The sequence below is a fragment of the Phaethon aethereus genome (genome assembly GCF_964289735.1).
Source record: "Phaethon aethereus genome assembly, chromosome: 15".
Lineage (NCBI taxonomy): Eukaryota > Metazoa > Chordata > Aves > Phaethontiformes > Phaethontidae > Phaethon > Phaethon aethereus.
This window is the reverse complement of record NC_138591.1, coordinates 3,815,885-3,832,352: the sequence shown is the minus strand read 5'-3', so window position 1 is coordinate 3,832,352 and position 16,468 is coordinate 3,815,885. Positions and strand designations below refer to the sequence as shown.

Sequence of the window (16,468 nt, the reverse complement as noted above, 5' to 3'; positions counted from 1 at the left end):
TTGATGGTAGGATGGTAAACTAAGAGTAAGCTGTTCTGACAATTTGGGAAGACTTGAAGTATCAGCAGTCTAGTTTTTGACTTACTGTTGCCTGCTGCTTTCTTTTAAACTCATTTCATATCATAGCTATTAACAATATTAAGAGCAGGTAGCCTGTTAGAGATGGACTCTACTGACCTGCGTTACAGGTAATTACAACCAGTACCCTTTTGTGCGTTTTGCAGTAGTTTTTACATCCTCATTTGCTAGGCTGTTTAAACCTCCTTTAAAGAAGGTACAGAACCATTGTTGAGGGTGTGGGCAGGTGAGTTACCATTATCTTAGCAGCAATAAAGGAAATAAGCAGAGGAAAAAACACTGGAGAGGGAATTGGGATAGCTAATGTTGCTCACTCCTGCAGCTTCATCAGAAATGTTCAGTTATTGTCGTGTGTGTGTGCATACACCATTTATATTGTGCAGGACCATTCTTTCCAGTTTTCTACCATTTAAAAAACAGATAATAATCTTCGAGAAAGAAAACGCTCAGGGCCTCTTCTGGTTTCTGTGTGCAGTTTGTTAGAATATCAAAGCAAAATTAAAGGGGATAGACGGAGGTTCAGTATGGACTGAAGGAAGACTGGCTGGGCACATGAGATGAAGGACTGAGTGTGTGGGGGGACAGAATAGGGTTAAAGGTAGAGAGTGGAGTACTTGAGGGTGAGGAGAATAAAGGAGAGAAGCAAGTAGGGAACAGAATAAAATAATGGGGGGTGCAAATAATAATGGGAGAGGGGATGGAGGAAGGGGAGGACTCTACATTTATATCTTAGGATAAGGAGTTCTTGTTCTTGTATTTAGGAGGATATACCAGAGAAAAGGAGAAGTGACAGGTTGATGCTGCAGCTGAAATGTTGGATGACTTCCCCAAACTGTCTGGACCATAAGCAAGACCTAACTTGCTTTTTAAAAAAGTTGAGTCGTGTTTTAAAGGAAGCTTGTGACTGATTTTGATTACTCATTGTCAGTATTCTGTTTTGTCTTAGGCTGTAGCCTAAAGAGATGTGAGCAGGGGTGTGAGTATTATGAAACAAAGTAATTTGATTATTCAGGGTGGGGTGGGAGGGTGGCAGCTTTGTTTTAACTTAGCAAATTGTTTAAAAGCACAGACAGATAAAAAGGAGACAGCTAATCTAGTTAAGATTAGCCACTATGTTTTTTGATACTGATTTCTTTTTTCACTCTGTTGTCTTTTAACCTTGTTTTCTTACAACTTTAGAAAAACCATCTTGAGCTATACTGAACAAATAGAGGATATGGCTAAATAGCTTCCTTTAAGTGTTGAACTTATCTTTTAACTTACCACTATTTCTTTTTTTACATTCTTTGATTTCTCTTAATTTTCATTGAAATAAAAGCTCTTAGGGTATGACTTTTTCTTCCTTTTAACCTAAAATGATTGGGTTTTACATGCTTGTTATGTCATCTGTTTACAATACACTTAATGCTAAAAGATTTATTTTTAGCTGTCTAAGTAAAATAGCTAGTTGCTAGAGTTGTTGTCATAGCAGCAATCTTAACAGATAGGCTGATCCTATTTAGCTTTTGCAGCCAGGGAGCAACCGTTAGGCAATAGTTTGACAGTTCTGCAGTATTTTTCTAAAGATGGAAATTGTGCTGGTGCTGGTGATTTTTTTTTTTTTTTTTTTCCCCCCTGGTCCTACTTTAAAATATTTTTCTGTAGGTGTGTGGAGTTTGATTCAACCAATCTATTTTCATCTGACAGAACTTAGGAGAACTTTGAAAACACAAGATGTGAGATTTGGGATTTAAGTCTTAATTTGTAGAAGCTTGAAAATAAATTACACTGCGCAGCATACTGCAAGCTTCTTTGATTATTTTTTTTTTTAACAGCCATAAATATTCTGAAAGAAATATGCCAGACTAGAGAACGGGATCATGCATCATTTATTCAGCACTTATTTCAAGTTGTGGCAGACTGGGCAAATATTACTGAAGAACTTTGATGAAATTCACTGCCTGGGTTAGGTGATAGCTTAGTATTTTAGTCATTCTGATTCTTATTTTTTTTTAATATGAAGAAAAGTGCTTCTATATTGACAAGCAAAGGAATACTGTTTTCAGATTAGTCTGTAACATAAGGTGTACCTCTAAATGATCTCTGTAGGTCTGAGCTGTTGCAGAAGTTCAGTTACTCTTAAACATGTGTCTAAATGCAGTTGCTGTTGTCTGAGATGAAAAGTGAATTTGCTCTGAGGAATTTCTCCTAGCCTGTATCTTCCAATCAGATGGTATTGGACCCAAATTCTTTTCAGTGTTGAGCAAAAGACTTATCCCTCAAACTCTCTTAAGTCTCTTACTAGACAGAGTAATTTTTCAAAAGATTTGTTGAAGTACCTGAGTTTAATGCTAAGAGAAAGTTTTGGGTGTTGTTGTCTTAGAGTGCTTCAAAATGATCGAGAGTCAAAAAGTCTACTTAAACTTTTAATTGCTTTTTTTTTTCCCCCCAGACCTGCTTGTTAAAATATATTGTTACAGGAATGCAAACCATCATGTTAGGCTTATATGCTTATTAATTTCTAATGAATCCTGGTAACTTTTATAACATACCTCCCCATTCTGGGTTGCTCCGTGGAATAGTCAGCACATCGCATTCCAAACTTGATTCAAAGCCAGTCTGAGAGTGGCAAAAGTGACTTCTGTAACTCTTTGACTGGTATGGATTTGATATTGCTCCACTATTTTGTGGGCTGGTATAAAGAAATCTAATGCATGAATCTGGCAGAATCTCCCAGCAGAGAAATGAAATGCCATATACCCACAAACGTAACGTTCAACTTGATCCACTCGAAAGCTGTAATTTGAGGGGCTCAGTGCTCTGAAATGGCAGAGTTCGTGCCGTGGTCCCACCACCCAAAACTCCTGCTTCTTCACTCCTTTTACCTCCCTGCTGGGCATCTGCTCTCCCTGAGCTCTGGAGTTCATCTGAGTCTGCTCCATCTCCCCTCAGCCCCCCAAATTTAGTAACCTGACAAAAGATTAGTTTTAGTCTCTCTTCAACTTCTAGGTTAGCAAGCTGAACCAGCTTAGCAAGGGGGCTGCTGAGCAGCAAAGGCTGTTGCCTCAAGGTAGGGACTGTGGGTGGGGGGCAAGACCTCGCTGCCCTGGTAATTGGCATCTGTGCTGCTGTAATCTTAAGCCCGTGCTGTGCTAGCCGTAACGGCCAAAGGTTTTGCACCAGCAACGAACGTTTGCGTGTCTCATAGTGAGCTGGACAGACGAACCGATAACAGGTTAATCTGGGGGGAGCAGCAGGTTCCTTTTTGCACACCCTTCTTCTGGCTTGCACATGGCTGTGCGGGTCGTTCTGCAGGTACATGGCTGGTACGGGAACAGAAGTGCCCTGGTGGAGTGAGGGCATGGTAGGACTGTGTATTTTAGCAGCAGTGCCTGCCTACCGCTGCTTGAAGTGTTCCTTAAACTACAGGCTAAGGGTTGTAAATAGGGTGACTGTCGTCTGCTCTTAGATGAGACTTGCTCCCTAGGAAACCTTGGAAATGTATTGGACAAATGGAAGAGTTTTCTCCGTTAATATGTCTAATTGGTGGTTTTGTCACATGGGGGCAGAACTCTTTCTCCTGCTGGTCTGCAGCGTTCAGAAGGCACTGAGTGAAAGGGGAGGCTGGCCGTTTGATCTACGCCCGTTTAGCTGGACTTGGAGATGTTTGTCAGTCACATTCTGTGTCTGTTTCTCTATTTCAGGCAAAGTCGTGCATTTGTCATATGTGTGGTGCCCATCTGAACAGACTCCACTCTTGCCTCTACTGTGTCTTCTTTGGCTGTTTTACAAAGAAACATATTCACGAGCACGCGAAGACAAAGCGACACAATTTAGGTAAGCTGTCATCCTGGTATACTCACTGGTGCTTTGTAACTCCCTGTATTATCCCTGTCAGTTCCAGGTAGTAAGGTGATATTTTCTTGTAGCTATCTCATTAGACAGGGAGATCGATTTTATTTGTGATTTAGGTTCGTTTAGTGGCATTATTTTAAACTTGGTGCTTAAGCTTCCACTGTATCACAGATAAGTTTTTGTTCACAGCTTAAAATTTGAATGATTACTGTTTAGTATCTTAGTATTTATGAATTAATGTCATATATAAGCAAAAATAATAAAAATGTGTATAGACAGAGGGGGGTTTTGCTTCGTGTGAGAAATGGTGGTTTTAGTGCCTTGAACTAGAGCATTTATTTCAGTGATTTTTTTTTTTTTTTTCATGAGGTCATGTTCACTTTTTTTTTGTTCTTGCTAAGGACAAAAAACATCGTTCCTATAACAAAGACGACTAGTCAAGTAACAATCAGAATTATTTAAACTTTTGGGGCTTTTTTCTGTCTTGGCTTCTTTTTTCCAGTGAGGTCAATAACCTAATTAATAAGAAAACAGTTTAAGTGATATGGAGTACCCTTCCTTCAACTGCCTCAAAAATGTTGGTAAAATGCCAACAAGTTCTTCTGTTATGTCAGCTTTGGTCCTTCATATTGTTCAAAACCAAAAGCATTCAGTTTTCTTTTAAATTACTTACTGCTTATAGTTTAGAACATTTGAGAGTTACAATGCAAAATCCTGATAATTTTATATTAAAATTCTGGTTGTGTCATTGTATACAATTTTTCTTGGTGTACGACACAATTTTTCTTCAAATGAAAATATAGTCTTGGTGGAGTGATATAAGAAATGGGGCGAAAAAGGCATTATTTCATTGAATAAATTTTCTCTTGACCAGTGTGGGCACCATTCTCATTTAATTTACCCTAAGTGCTTATGGAACAAACTGTCTTTATTTTCCATGAAGACAAAGATGCTCTAGAAGGCCAACAGTGCTGTGTAACTTCTGTGCTTAAGAAACTGGTGTGTAAGTTTACTATTTATAGAAAAAATTATTTAAAACAGCAAATTGTTACAGTTTCTTCCTCTGTATGTGTCAAGAAAGAATGTAGGCTCCATAGCTTAAGTTTGTAAATGCCTTGAAAAATAGAATACTGGAAAATAGTACTGAATATCCATAATGCTTATGAAGTTGCTAGCCTTTGAGAGTGATATGATCATCGTTCTTGATGTCAAGGTAGGCAGCAATATTCAGTATAAACTGAAGCACAGATAGCTGTACTTTAAATGATAAGTTCAGGAGAAAAAAAAAAAGAAATGTACTAGTATGAGAAGACATATGAAGTTGATAAGCACTGATAAGACCACTGCTGGAATACTGTGTCCAGTTTTGGGCTACTGAAGGGCCTCTACCAAAAGGCCACAAAGATGGTGGAGGTACTGGAACATGTCTTATGAGGAAAGGCTGAGAGCACTGTGACTGTTTAGCTTATGGGAGAGATGGCTCGGGGGATTTCATTAGCGTGTACAAATACCTGAAAGAATGGTTAAAAAGATGGAGCCAGGCAATTTTAAGTGGTGTCCAGTGACTGTATGAGAGGCCGTGAGCACAAAATGAAATGCAGAAGGTTCTGTCTGATCATCAGGGAGCACATTTTTACTGTCAGGGTGACTGAGGACTAGAACAAGTTGCCCTGAGATGTTGTGGAGTGTCTATCCTTTGATATATTCAAAAGCTGTCTGGACATGGTCCTGTGCAACCTGCTCTAGATGGCCCTGCTTGAGCACAAGGGTTGGACAAGGTGACCTCCAGGGGTCCCTGCCAGCCTCAACTGTTCTTTGAAAATTGAAAAAACAAACTGACCCTGTATGACAACTTTTTCACTGCTTTTTGCAGGGTTTATTTTCAAAGAGCTTTTGAAATCCGTTCACTAGGTGAAATTATTTGGAAATCTTTACCAACGCGAAGTACAGATTACTCTAGGTAATCTATCTAAGGATTTCTAGTAAAGTGTATATATGTATTAAAAAAAATATATGTTTGTGCCAATATAAGTTTATGGCCAGGTTTAATGTTTAAAAAAATACACTGCTAAATTGAGACCATAGACAGCATTTGCCTGTTTGTGGATACTGTGTAAACACTCTAATATTTTTACCACTAAACTTACCATATTTATGGAGAACCTTTTAAAAGAGTTTTATAATGACACATGTTGCGAGCTGCTGTTTGTGTACATATTTGGGAAGAGTAAATTCTTCAAGCTAATTTTTGTGCAAGGCAGAATTTACTGTTCTCTGCTGTAGTGAAATATCTTCTGTTTCCTTAAAGGAAAAACAGAACTGGACAGAGCGGGGAGGTTCTTAGAAGATGCACTCTTGCTTAAAGACTGTTGTAGCTATTGTCATGGTACTAGACAATTAAGAACTTGTCAGATAAGGCACTTCCCAAAAGGAGCAGCCTTTAGATAAAATGGGCAAGAGTTAATTATACAAGCCAAAGCTCAGAATACAGTATTGTATCATTCCAAAAAAGATTCTTTTGCAGCTATATATAATGTACTCGGTGCACAAATCCATGTTATGTGAAGATTGTATAACTGACTGCTTGATTTCTACTTTTGGAGATTCCTTTTCTCTTTTTTTAATGTATGTTTTGGTGTTTAATTTCCAGCTGCATGTGAAATGAGCTGTAAAAATATTTTTGTAGTTTTGCAAGTGCTTTTGGCTGCTTTTACTGCTGCAGTTTTCGTCAGGGAAATAACATCTGATAGGCAAAAACGAGTTAAGTGCTCTGAAATTTCAAAACGAACAGGAATTATTTTAAAACACTTGGTGACTTTTTGCTGAGCCAACATCAGTCTCCATGGAGACTAGCAGGAACTGCACACTTAATCACAGTTCTAAGAAATATCATAGATTCAGCTGTAACAGCTGTCTGAGCACTGGAAGTGATGTTTTTGCCACTAACTGCTATATGTTTCAGGAGGCTTCAGGATCATAGTCCAGAGTGTTCTTAAAATACATCCTTTGTTATCTCTGCTTCCCCGAGCAATATAAATTAGACCCTCACACTCTGACCTTATAGTGATACCTGTGCTCTTGCATTTGCTTGCCTATTCAGTGTATATTAATAATACTGAACTTACTTTAGTACATTCCTTGAGTTGTGGATGTGGGTGATGGGCAGGTGCAGTAAGATCGGGCTCTGTGAGCTGCTTTTTTTAATCTCTGCATTGCACAGTTTCTGTTAATTGATCACTGTGGTAGGCTGATATTTCCACTGGGTTGGGAATTGTTAATGCAATGAAAAAGTCTTAGACAGGTGTGAAAAACCTTTAGAAAGAGGTAGGTAAGACTGACCTTTCCAAGACTTCGAAGACTTGCAACAATTTAAACTAGCCTTTTCCCATTCTGTTTCAGTGCTGTTTTCTTACCGTGCAGGCAGCCCTCATTCGCCTCCCAAATACCTGAAAGTGGTGCCAGCTATAAACACCTACGGGTATGTCCTCGAACTGCTCAGAGATCATCTGTGTCAAAATATGTAGTATGGGAAGGAATTGTTAGGAGCAGATAAGGCAGGGCTGTCTGTTCATACCCTCCTTGAGAATTGTAAGGTACTTAATCAAAGTCACCATAATAGACATCTGATTATAGCTGCTACAGATCTGAAATCCAGCCGCCGAAGCCAGGTGATACCTTAGTCTGTGAATGTTGTTACTTAAGGCAATAGTTTCTGCTGTGGCAATTTTAATAATACAGAATCCTGAATTTTTTCTTTTTTCTCCCCCTGTCCTCCTAATTTCATAAAACATGTTTTGCTTTTTTGAAGTGGTTGTACTGACTGAAGCTGTATCATAAATATCCAGCCTTCGACCTGGTAGTGGTCAACAGAGGTAGCTTAGAGAATAAGCAGCAGTATAGTTATTAAGCATTTTTCCCCTTGCTATACTCTCTCTTTTTCTACTACTCTGCTCTTCAAAAACTTTCTGAACAGGAGACTGTTTCTAGGTGCTTGTGTTCCAGTAGCTGCCAGTAGCCTGTCCAGTGTTAAAGCCTGACTCCTTTTTGGACCCACAACATGCAAAGGCAGTCAGTTCCACAGTTTTTCTGAGCCATGTGAAAAATGCATGTGCTTTTCTGGTTTGCTTTATAATGTATCTTTTAACTTTGCTCTGTATTTCTTTTGTGAAGAATTGAGAAATGGTGAGTATAAAGTCCTTATTGATCTCTTCTGGGATTCTTGATCTTTTTGATACTGTCAGATATTTTCTTTTCGCAGCCTGTAGGAAGCTGAACTATTTTTAGCTTTTCTTATTGAAACTGTGGTATGATTCTCAACATCCTCGTCATACTGGTTTGTGGGTTTTTTTCATGTGTGTGGTGACAACTCTTTGGATTAATACAGTTTACTATACTAATGACTTGTATTCTTACTTAATACTTTCATGACCTCTATTTTGTGTTTCTTAATATGCTGCTAAACACTGAGCTGGTGTTGTTCAGGAGTTAAACTTGTTGACTCTGAAACTTCTTTCCTGAGCCGTAATTGTTACTTGTCTGCTATCTTACTGGTAGTGATTAGAATTTCACTTTTGGTGGTATTGCCTATTTGCTAAGTATCTTGAAATCCTTCTGGAGCTTTTTGCAAGCTTCAGATTTGATTATTTTAAATGAATGTGTGCCAATAGCATACTTTGTCATCTTCCTATGCAGTCTCTCCAAATTGGGTTCCAGCACCTGAGGAATCTGCTGGTGGTTTCTGTCCTTGTAAAAACTGATGGTCCCTTCCTTTTCTACAGTTGCTGAATGAAGGAAAATACATAGTGACTTAGTCCCAGAGTAGCAGAAACAGGAAGATGACTGTGAACAGTAGCTCTAAAAGAGAAGAGAGGTTGGTGCTGTAGAAAGAGTTAGTCTTAAAACTGCAATAGTGATTCTTTTATCAGTTTCCTCGTTGGGACTGAAAATCCTAGGTAGATGCCAGATGAAGTTTTAATCTCTTCGAGTGACTGTTTTCTGTTTCTATTACATAAGGATTAAAACTTTTTTTTATGTATTGGAAAACAAGATTGATTTTGAGATATTTATGTAACCTTGCTAAGGAGTTTTCCCCCACATGCTTTATACATTTATATTTAATATATTAAAATATTATTACATATAATAACATACATATGCTTCACTTAGCTGCAAGAAAAATCACTGGTATGAGGCTCAGGAAAGCCTGTTATAGATAGTAATTCTGAGTTAGATTAGTTCAATTATGGTATCAAAGCTCTGTGTAGACCTATTTAACTCCTTGGTAAGGAGCCAACTCATGCATTTCCATGCTATGGTTCTGTCTGTTAGAGATGCAGTCTTAACATATGAATAATAACTCTGACACAGCACGTAACGCAGTTTTTGGTTGAAGTCTTGCTCTGCACTAAGACCCTGTTCTGGACTTAAAGAATAGAGGTAGATGACATAGCAGGACTGAGGTTCAGTGATTAAAAGACTAAACAAGAAACATTTGGAAGGCTGAAGTACTGTTCAGTTTCTAAGGAGACTGGCAAACAGTTGATTTCAGAATTAGCCCTTTTAGAGTATATTCATTATTTATTAGATCATAAACTGTTTGTTGAGGAACTGTTTTTTCTAAGTACGTGCTGATGTAAGGTTCAGTCCATTAAATACATTTGTGGTGAGAGGAACTGGGTGGGCAAGCATAATAATAATGCTCATAGATTAAGTTGAGGATTTTTTGGGTAGAATTCAAAAAGCTTCTACTTCCCCTAAAAACCAGATAGCTACTTTTTTTCATCTCATTCAGAAGAAACATGACAACAAAAGTTGGTTTCTGTACTTGAAGTTGGTCAAAGGAAAAAAAATCTGGTTACTGCTGTTAATACATACCTGTTGAAATTTAATATGTAGAAACAGAACACTTACGTGAAGGAATGACAGTAAAAGTTACTTAATTTCTATTTGAGTTAGAAGGTATTGACTGTAGTGTTAATTCTTCGCGATGGCAGTGGAGTTCTCTTCTTCAGCAGTAAACAGCTAAGACTTGCATTGTTCTCTGTATGGAAGGGGCAATTAAAGCACTTCCCAGTGCAGTGTATTGCAGTGTTAGAGTAGCAGTTTAGTTTTGCCTTTTGCATCTCGGCTCGGAAAGGGGTAGAAAAGGGCATTTTACCAGCCTCTTGATTTGACTTCTGTTCTAATGTTTTGCTTAGTGTAGGTGTTGAAAAAAAGTCTGTTAAGGAGATGAAGGCAAATGGAAAATAGGATACAGTGGTTTTTAGTTCTGTCAGATGGATTGTGTCAGACTAATATACCTTTTTGATAATATAACTGATTTTTCTTAGAAAAAGGAAATAGACTGGACCTAATTTGTCTAGATCAAGTAAGAATTTGACATTTTGACCCCTTGGAAATTATTACTTGAGGTAGAAGTGACAAGGATTAATATAAGAATTGTGTATATGAGGCAGGATAAAGGGAGACCGATGAATAAACTGAAAGCAGAGTGTGTTGGATGCATGGACTTTACTCCAGAACTAGTCCTGTTTTACTGCTATTTTCTAGTAATTGAAGAGAAGGAATTGTATCTGTGTATGAAAGTCATGATGGTCACATAGTTCAGAGGTATTGCTTATACTGAGGAGGGCTAGGTAGTCCTGTGATAAGAATTAAATAGCCTCGTTGACTACAGTAAAAAAAGTGAGATGAAATTTGATAATGCAAAGTACAAACTCTTTGTACTTCAACATAATAATATCCTTGTGATGTAAACCAGGGGGTCATTGATTGGAAGTGGAGGAGAAGGAGAAAAGCCTTTTGGATATACAGGTCAGCCACAGGGTATGGTTTGGAACCTCCAATGTTGCTCGTAGACATTAAAAATATCTGCTGTTCTAGGATGCATCATGCAAAGTATTGCAAGCAAATTCTTATTTGCTTACGTGATGCATGTTCCAGCGTGACATTCCTATAGCTTAGCTCAAATTTTATGAGCCAGACTGAACTTGTAAGAAGACAGCAGGCATTTGTTCGTTGTAATTGTCTTCTCCTAGGAGCTGCTTTGGTAAGTGCAGGTAGCTGTGAGCTCCTGCAAGGCATCTCACAAAGGGTCCTCTTAAGTGTCAGAGATAACTCCTGAAGAGTTCTCTGTACACCTGGAATATTCTTAGCCCTCAAAAAGCCAGCCTCCTGAATATTTACCTGCATATTGCCAGCTCTGCATGCATCTGCTTGCCTCAGCCCCAACTACTAACTTCTGTGCGGTTCTGGATCTTATTACCGCTTTTATTGAAAGTAGTGCACTGAGGTAAGTCTCCATTGTGGATCAAATGAGAAAATGCAGGTGAGCGTAAGCAGTTTGCATCATGTTATATGAAGCAATACAAAACTTTGTAGTGGCTGTAACTTTGAGATTCTGCCCCCAAATTTTTGAAGAAAACAGCAAGATTAAATAGGGAGTGTTTAACAGTTTCTCTCCTTTAAATGTGAATAATATTTTGTGGGATCAAGAAAAGGTGCTTTAGCCAGGTGGATTTAATCCTTTTCACAAAGGTTTGCTACAAACAAGGGAACTATTGAAGTTTGTAGGGCCAGAGAAGGGCAGGGAGAAGACTGACAAAAGACAAAACATCTTTAATAGGAAGTGCAGGGCAACTTAAATACAGGCATGCTACAGACTCCTCTGTAGTGTACTGGGTGCATGCACACATATATAAGTAGTGTGTGTATTTGATTTATGTACCTCATTTCTGAATGAGGCCAAGGAGCTGAACTTAATACTCTGCTTATAAGAAGTTAACAATTTTTTTTTTTGACAGATTGGTTCCTCTAAATTAACAGTTAAAAACATTTTTGGCATCTAGATTCCACAGGGATGCTAGGACATTTTTCTTTCATCTAAACATCTTTTCTGGCTTGAATTCACGTACTGATGTAGGATGACACTAAACCATCACAGAGGCGAGAGTACAGCATAGAGGTTGCACGTTTGACTCCTAGTTTTGAGTGGTCTGCAGCATAGTATTGGGTACGTGCCATGTTTGAATTGCAGGCAGATCAGACCCTTTAAACATTAAAATTCTAGATCCATATGGGGACAGTAGATATCTTGGAGACTTTAGAGCACAGCCCACAAAAACACTTACCTGTTGGCTGCTGGTTTAAAAGAAGAAAAAGAAGTACTTAAAGAATTGAATGGTTTTCTCAAGTATTAGGAGAAGAAAATACCATTTCTCTTAAATATTGAATGGGGGAGGGAAGGATAATGCTTAACTTGTGGTTATCATTTTTAATGTGTATGAAAAGATTGGGTATCTGACACTGCATTTTTGGCAACAAAAGGAAGTTTGGGGTTCTACCTCCTCCCCTCCGCCCCACAAATAAGTACCTGTGATTCTCAGTTGTTTCAGTGGAAGCTGGCTTGGATCACCATTTAGCAGGACTAACATAGTATTTTTATTTATTTATATAAATAAATAAAAATTAAGTATACCTGTTTTGTGACTTGAAGAGTTGATAATGCCACGATTGCCTTGATAGAGACTGAAAGGATAAGGGAAAACTCTGAATAGCCTCTAATGTATCTGCTCACTGGTTTCTGGCAAAAACTCAAAATAGGTGAGGTGATTGATGCCTCAGATGAGTCTGCTGGTGTGTTTCGACTTTTTTGTCCTTATTGACATTAGTAAGATTTTCTTACTCATATCAGTAAACCTTAATATCTTACCAGTTTAGGAATTCTCATCTGTGATGCAGTTTCCAGATGCCAGGAAAACAGGAAGAATGCAATTGAATACTTGTTTTGTGCTAATGTATCAGATAGAAGAACAAGTGGAGAGCTGGCTGAAGTTTGGAAAATCACTTCTTGTGGACTTGAGACTATTATCTAAAACTGGTTTAATGATTAACACCTAATGGGAGAAATTAGGGAGTATGAATTAGCCTAGGATGTTGACTTAGAATACTCTCTAAAAGAATTACCAATTTAGTTGTCTTTGTTACAGAAGTTGAGCAAAATGTAGGTGACTTGCATAGAATATGAGTGTGTGTTTGATTTGGGGTTGATAACATGCCAAGATTGAGTCACAGAAATTCCCAGTGGAATTAATTTCAACATAGGTAAAAATGGACCTGAATTCTGTATTGCTGTATGTTTTGTTATACGTGAATGCAACCAGTGTTCCAAGGAAGATGATGCCAAAATGTGATTCACAAATATGTCGTTCCTGATGGAAGGCAGTCATATAGTATGGTGAAATATCCCATTTTCAGCTGAGCAAAGTCAGTTCTGTTTACCTGGGTTTTTCAAAAACTGAATATACAAATTTCTCAATTGGATGAGATGTGTGTGTGCACATACACACACTCTGGATGTAGCACGCTTCCCTGATAATTTTTTTTACATGTTGGTATGTCCCCATCATCTCTGGTCTTTCAACATCTTCACAAGGACATCAGTGGATATATTTGGCAAAGCAAAGCATTCAGGCTTAAACAAAACACTTGGCTCCCAGGTGGAGACTTTGAAGACCTCTTTCTGCTTAAATGTAAACTTTCACCCCTGAGCTGTTGTCTTTCGAAACTTACTGTCACTTGCACCAGTAGATAAAAGTTGCTGTCATTCCTGCATGATCTTTTGTGATGCCTCATTGTTTCTCCAGGCTGATAGCTTTATATTTAAATGAAAAATGAAATATCTTTTGACTTTCTCTTGTGTTGCGGCTGTTTAGAAATTTGTATGTGAAAGGGTGTGAGGAGATCTGACTTCAAAATAATGGTAACCTGTTGTCACCGTAGAAGGTGCAAAAGGAAAGCAAAATGTTTCATTCCAAGAGGCCTTTTCATTCCTAAATTACTTTGCCTGTGATCCACAAGTAGGTATTTTGAATTCCTGAAATAGGAAAGTAGATTGATCAAATTTCATAAAATTATGTTGTTAGTCTTTTAAACTTCTTCTGGTTCTTCCCTTTGAAAGAAAAAAGTACATTTCTACTGAATGTATATTTTATTTTTCCAGCGTAATCAATTCTGTACATGTAGAATGGTATTTCAGTTTGGGGTACAGCTTTGCAACAGTTTAGTTTAAAAAAAAAAAAGTTTTAGCCTGTTGCCATTAATGAGATTAAATTTATTTCCCCCCCTAGTTGTTTGAGGGAGGAAGTTTTATATGGACTTTGTCCTTTTGGTGTGCTGTAACTTGAGTTACTGCTAAGGAATTGCTTGCTTTGGGAGACTTTCTGTCAGTAAGACAGTCCTTTCGATGGCTCCGCTGCTGGGGACCTTCTGCCCAGCGCCTGCAAAGCCAGTTCTGTGGGCACGGTGGCTCACCACAGTGATTTGGTAGTGGATATTTTTGTCCTAAAAAAAAAAAAAAAAAAAATCATTCTTTTTCATTTCCAGAAGACCAGAATAAGAAGGTTAAAGTATATTTCAAGGGAAAAAAATCATGCTATGCTAATTTGAAACAACTGACTTACGAACTTTACTAGTGGACCCTTTTCCTAGGATCCTGACACTGAGCAGCTGTGTTTTGGCGTTCGTGAGAAACTCCTGCCCTTCCTTTGTGCTGTAATCAGGCCTGCATGGCCGCCTTGTCGCTGGTGCTTGAGGTAATTTGTCCAAAACCTATTGCAGTCTTTCTAATGACATTAAAAGTGTTGGCATACATACAACTGTATTGTTCACAAAGTATGCTGGAGAGAGGACGTTTTCTCAAGAGTGCTTAATCAAGCGCTGGACAACTACGGCTTTTACTCCGCCAGTGTTTCTGTCAAACTTTCTGATTCTTTACACCAGAAACTCCTTCTGCTCTGCACAAGTAGTTTGTGTAAGGTGGTCTCTTGTTGGTCTTGATCTTGACATCTAATACTTCATCACTCGCGTATGTAAATCCAGAAGGTTGAGAAAAGTAAGGAATCCTCTGAGCACAACGTATGCCTACCCGTTCTGATGGTAGATTGAAAGTATTAGTGCTCACAGAGTCCTATTTTTTTAAAATTCTGCCAGCCCCGTTCTGTTATTTGGAGGGGGCCTGTTTGGGAGATCTTTTAAAAAAAAATATGTGGAGAACAATATTTGATTTTGTGTTTTGTGACCAATACTCCAGATTTTCAACAATTCTTTGTGGAAAACTGTGCATAACTGGTAGTGCAATAGATAATGGAGTAAATATTATATAACTAATACTTTGTAGCTTATGATTTCCACTCCCTGCATTGCATAGTGTTTTGTTACTGATCTCCACTGCAGCTAATATTGTTATCTCCTTTTGTGATATTCTGCTAGAGGAGTTTGTTAAGTCCTCGGGGCACCAGGGTGAAAATTCTGGTGTTTGGACATTAGACAAGGTAATACAAGCAGTTCTTACCCTCTTCTGCAAACTGATTGTGGTCCAAATAGACAAAACAAAAGAATAAAATAATGGAAGCACATAAGCGAGATGGCAGCCAATGGACATTAAGCAAACTCGCTTAAAGTAATTGTTCTCTTTATTACATAATAGGAGAAGTAACAAATAATTTGATGTAATCATTGAGAAAGTGTTTGTGAAAGAGGAGGAGGAGGAAAAAAAAGGGTGCCCGGGACTAAAGGAGAGGGTAGCAGGCTGTGGAAGGAGTAGAGGCTGCGAAGAATGGATGAGATGTGGTTAGAAAGAAACCTTACCACAAGCACTGGCCCACGAACGCGAGGGCACAAAGACTTTATTTGCCCGATGAGACCGACAGCAGAATTCCTGCTGTGTGGCATGCGTTTTGGCTTATTTATGGCTTCAGAGTAATTCAGTGTTGTCTCTTGCAGGCCACCTAATGTGGTAATGGTTTCCTTTGTTTAAAACAAGGTTCCACTGTAGTGAGATTATTTTAATAATGCTATTCTTCTGGAAGTAAAAGGAATTTGGAAATAAAATAAACGGAAGGTACATTCTTGAGGGAGAATGGTGATGTGTTTCTCAGTTGTTTGCTCGGTGCAGATTGTATTTTAGTAGCTGGCTAAGAATTTGTTACTGCTCACTGTTTTTGTTGTTTTTTTTTTTAAACTTTGCTTTGACTATGACTATGTACTGAATAATATCCATATCAATTTGCTATGATTAGTTTGCACTCACTTCTCCCTTCGTATGTGTTGAAGCAAAATGTCATTTCCCAATTAACTGATTATTTAATTTCTTGGCTTTCTTTTGTTTAGGGTTATGTAAGAAAACTTTTTTTTAAACACTGGTCAATGTTCATATGTCCATTCTAAAAGGGCATGTGAAAGAAAAGTCAGTGAGGCACATGTAACCTGTGGAATAAACTACTCTGGAAAACCGTTCCCCTGGACAAGTATCTTTGAGTTTTCAGTGCTGTCTTCTGTTTGAGTCTTCATTTTGGTTTTAAATAGGTGCTTTCTAATTATCTTAATGGCTTTGAATATAAATTACTGAAGTCTTAGGAAAAGACAATTCAAACTTACATATCAAATCTTAACGTACTAGTTCTTCATGCGTTGTAGTCAGTCACGGTAATTATGCCTTTTGATTACTTATGTCTTTGAAAGGTATATTGTGGATTACAAACAACATGAAGGCATCTGA

At 38.1% G+C, this 16,468-nt stretch overlaps 1 protein-coding gene across 1 annotated transcript in view; it reads left to right on the top strand.

Moving 5' to 3' along the window:
• The window catches only part of USP22 (ubiquitin specific peptidase 22), a gene marked incomplete at both ends in the record, with an annotated part of 111,010 nt that overhangs the window by 37,082 nt on the left and 57,460 nt on the right, over nucleotides 1–16,468 (top strand). Inside the window, 1 exon segment of the mRNA XM_082006748.1 lies at nucleotides 3,762–3,894. Within this exon segment, the coding sequence (XP_081862874.1) occupies nucleotides 3,762–3,894 (133 nt within the window).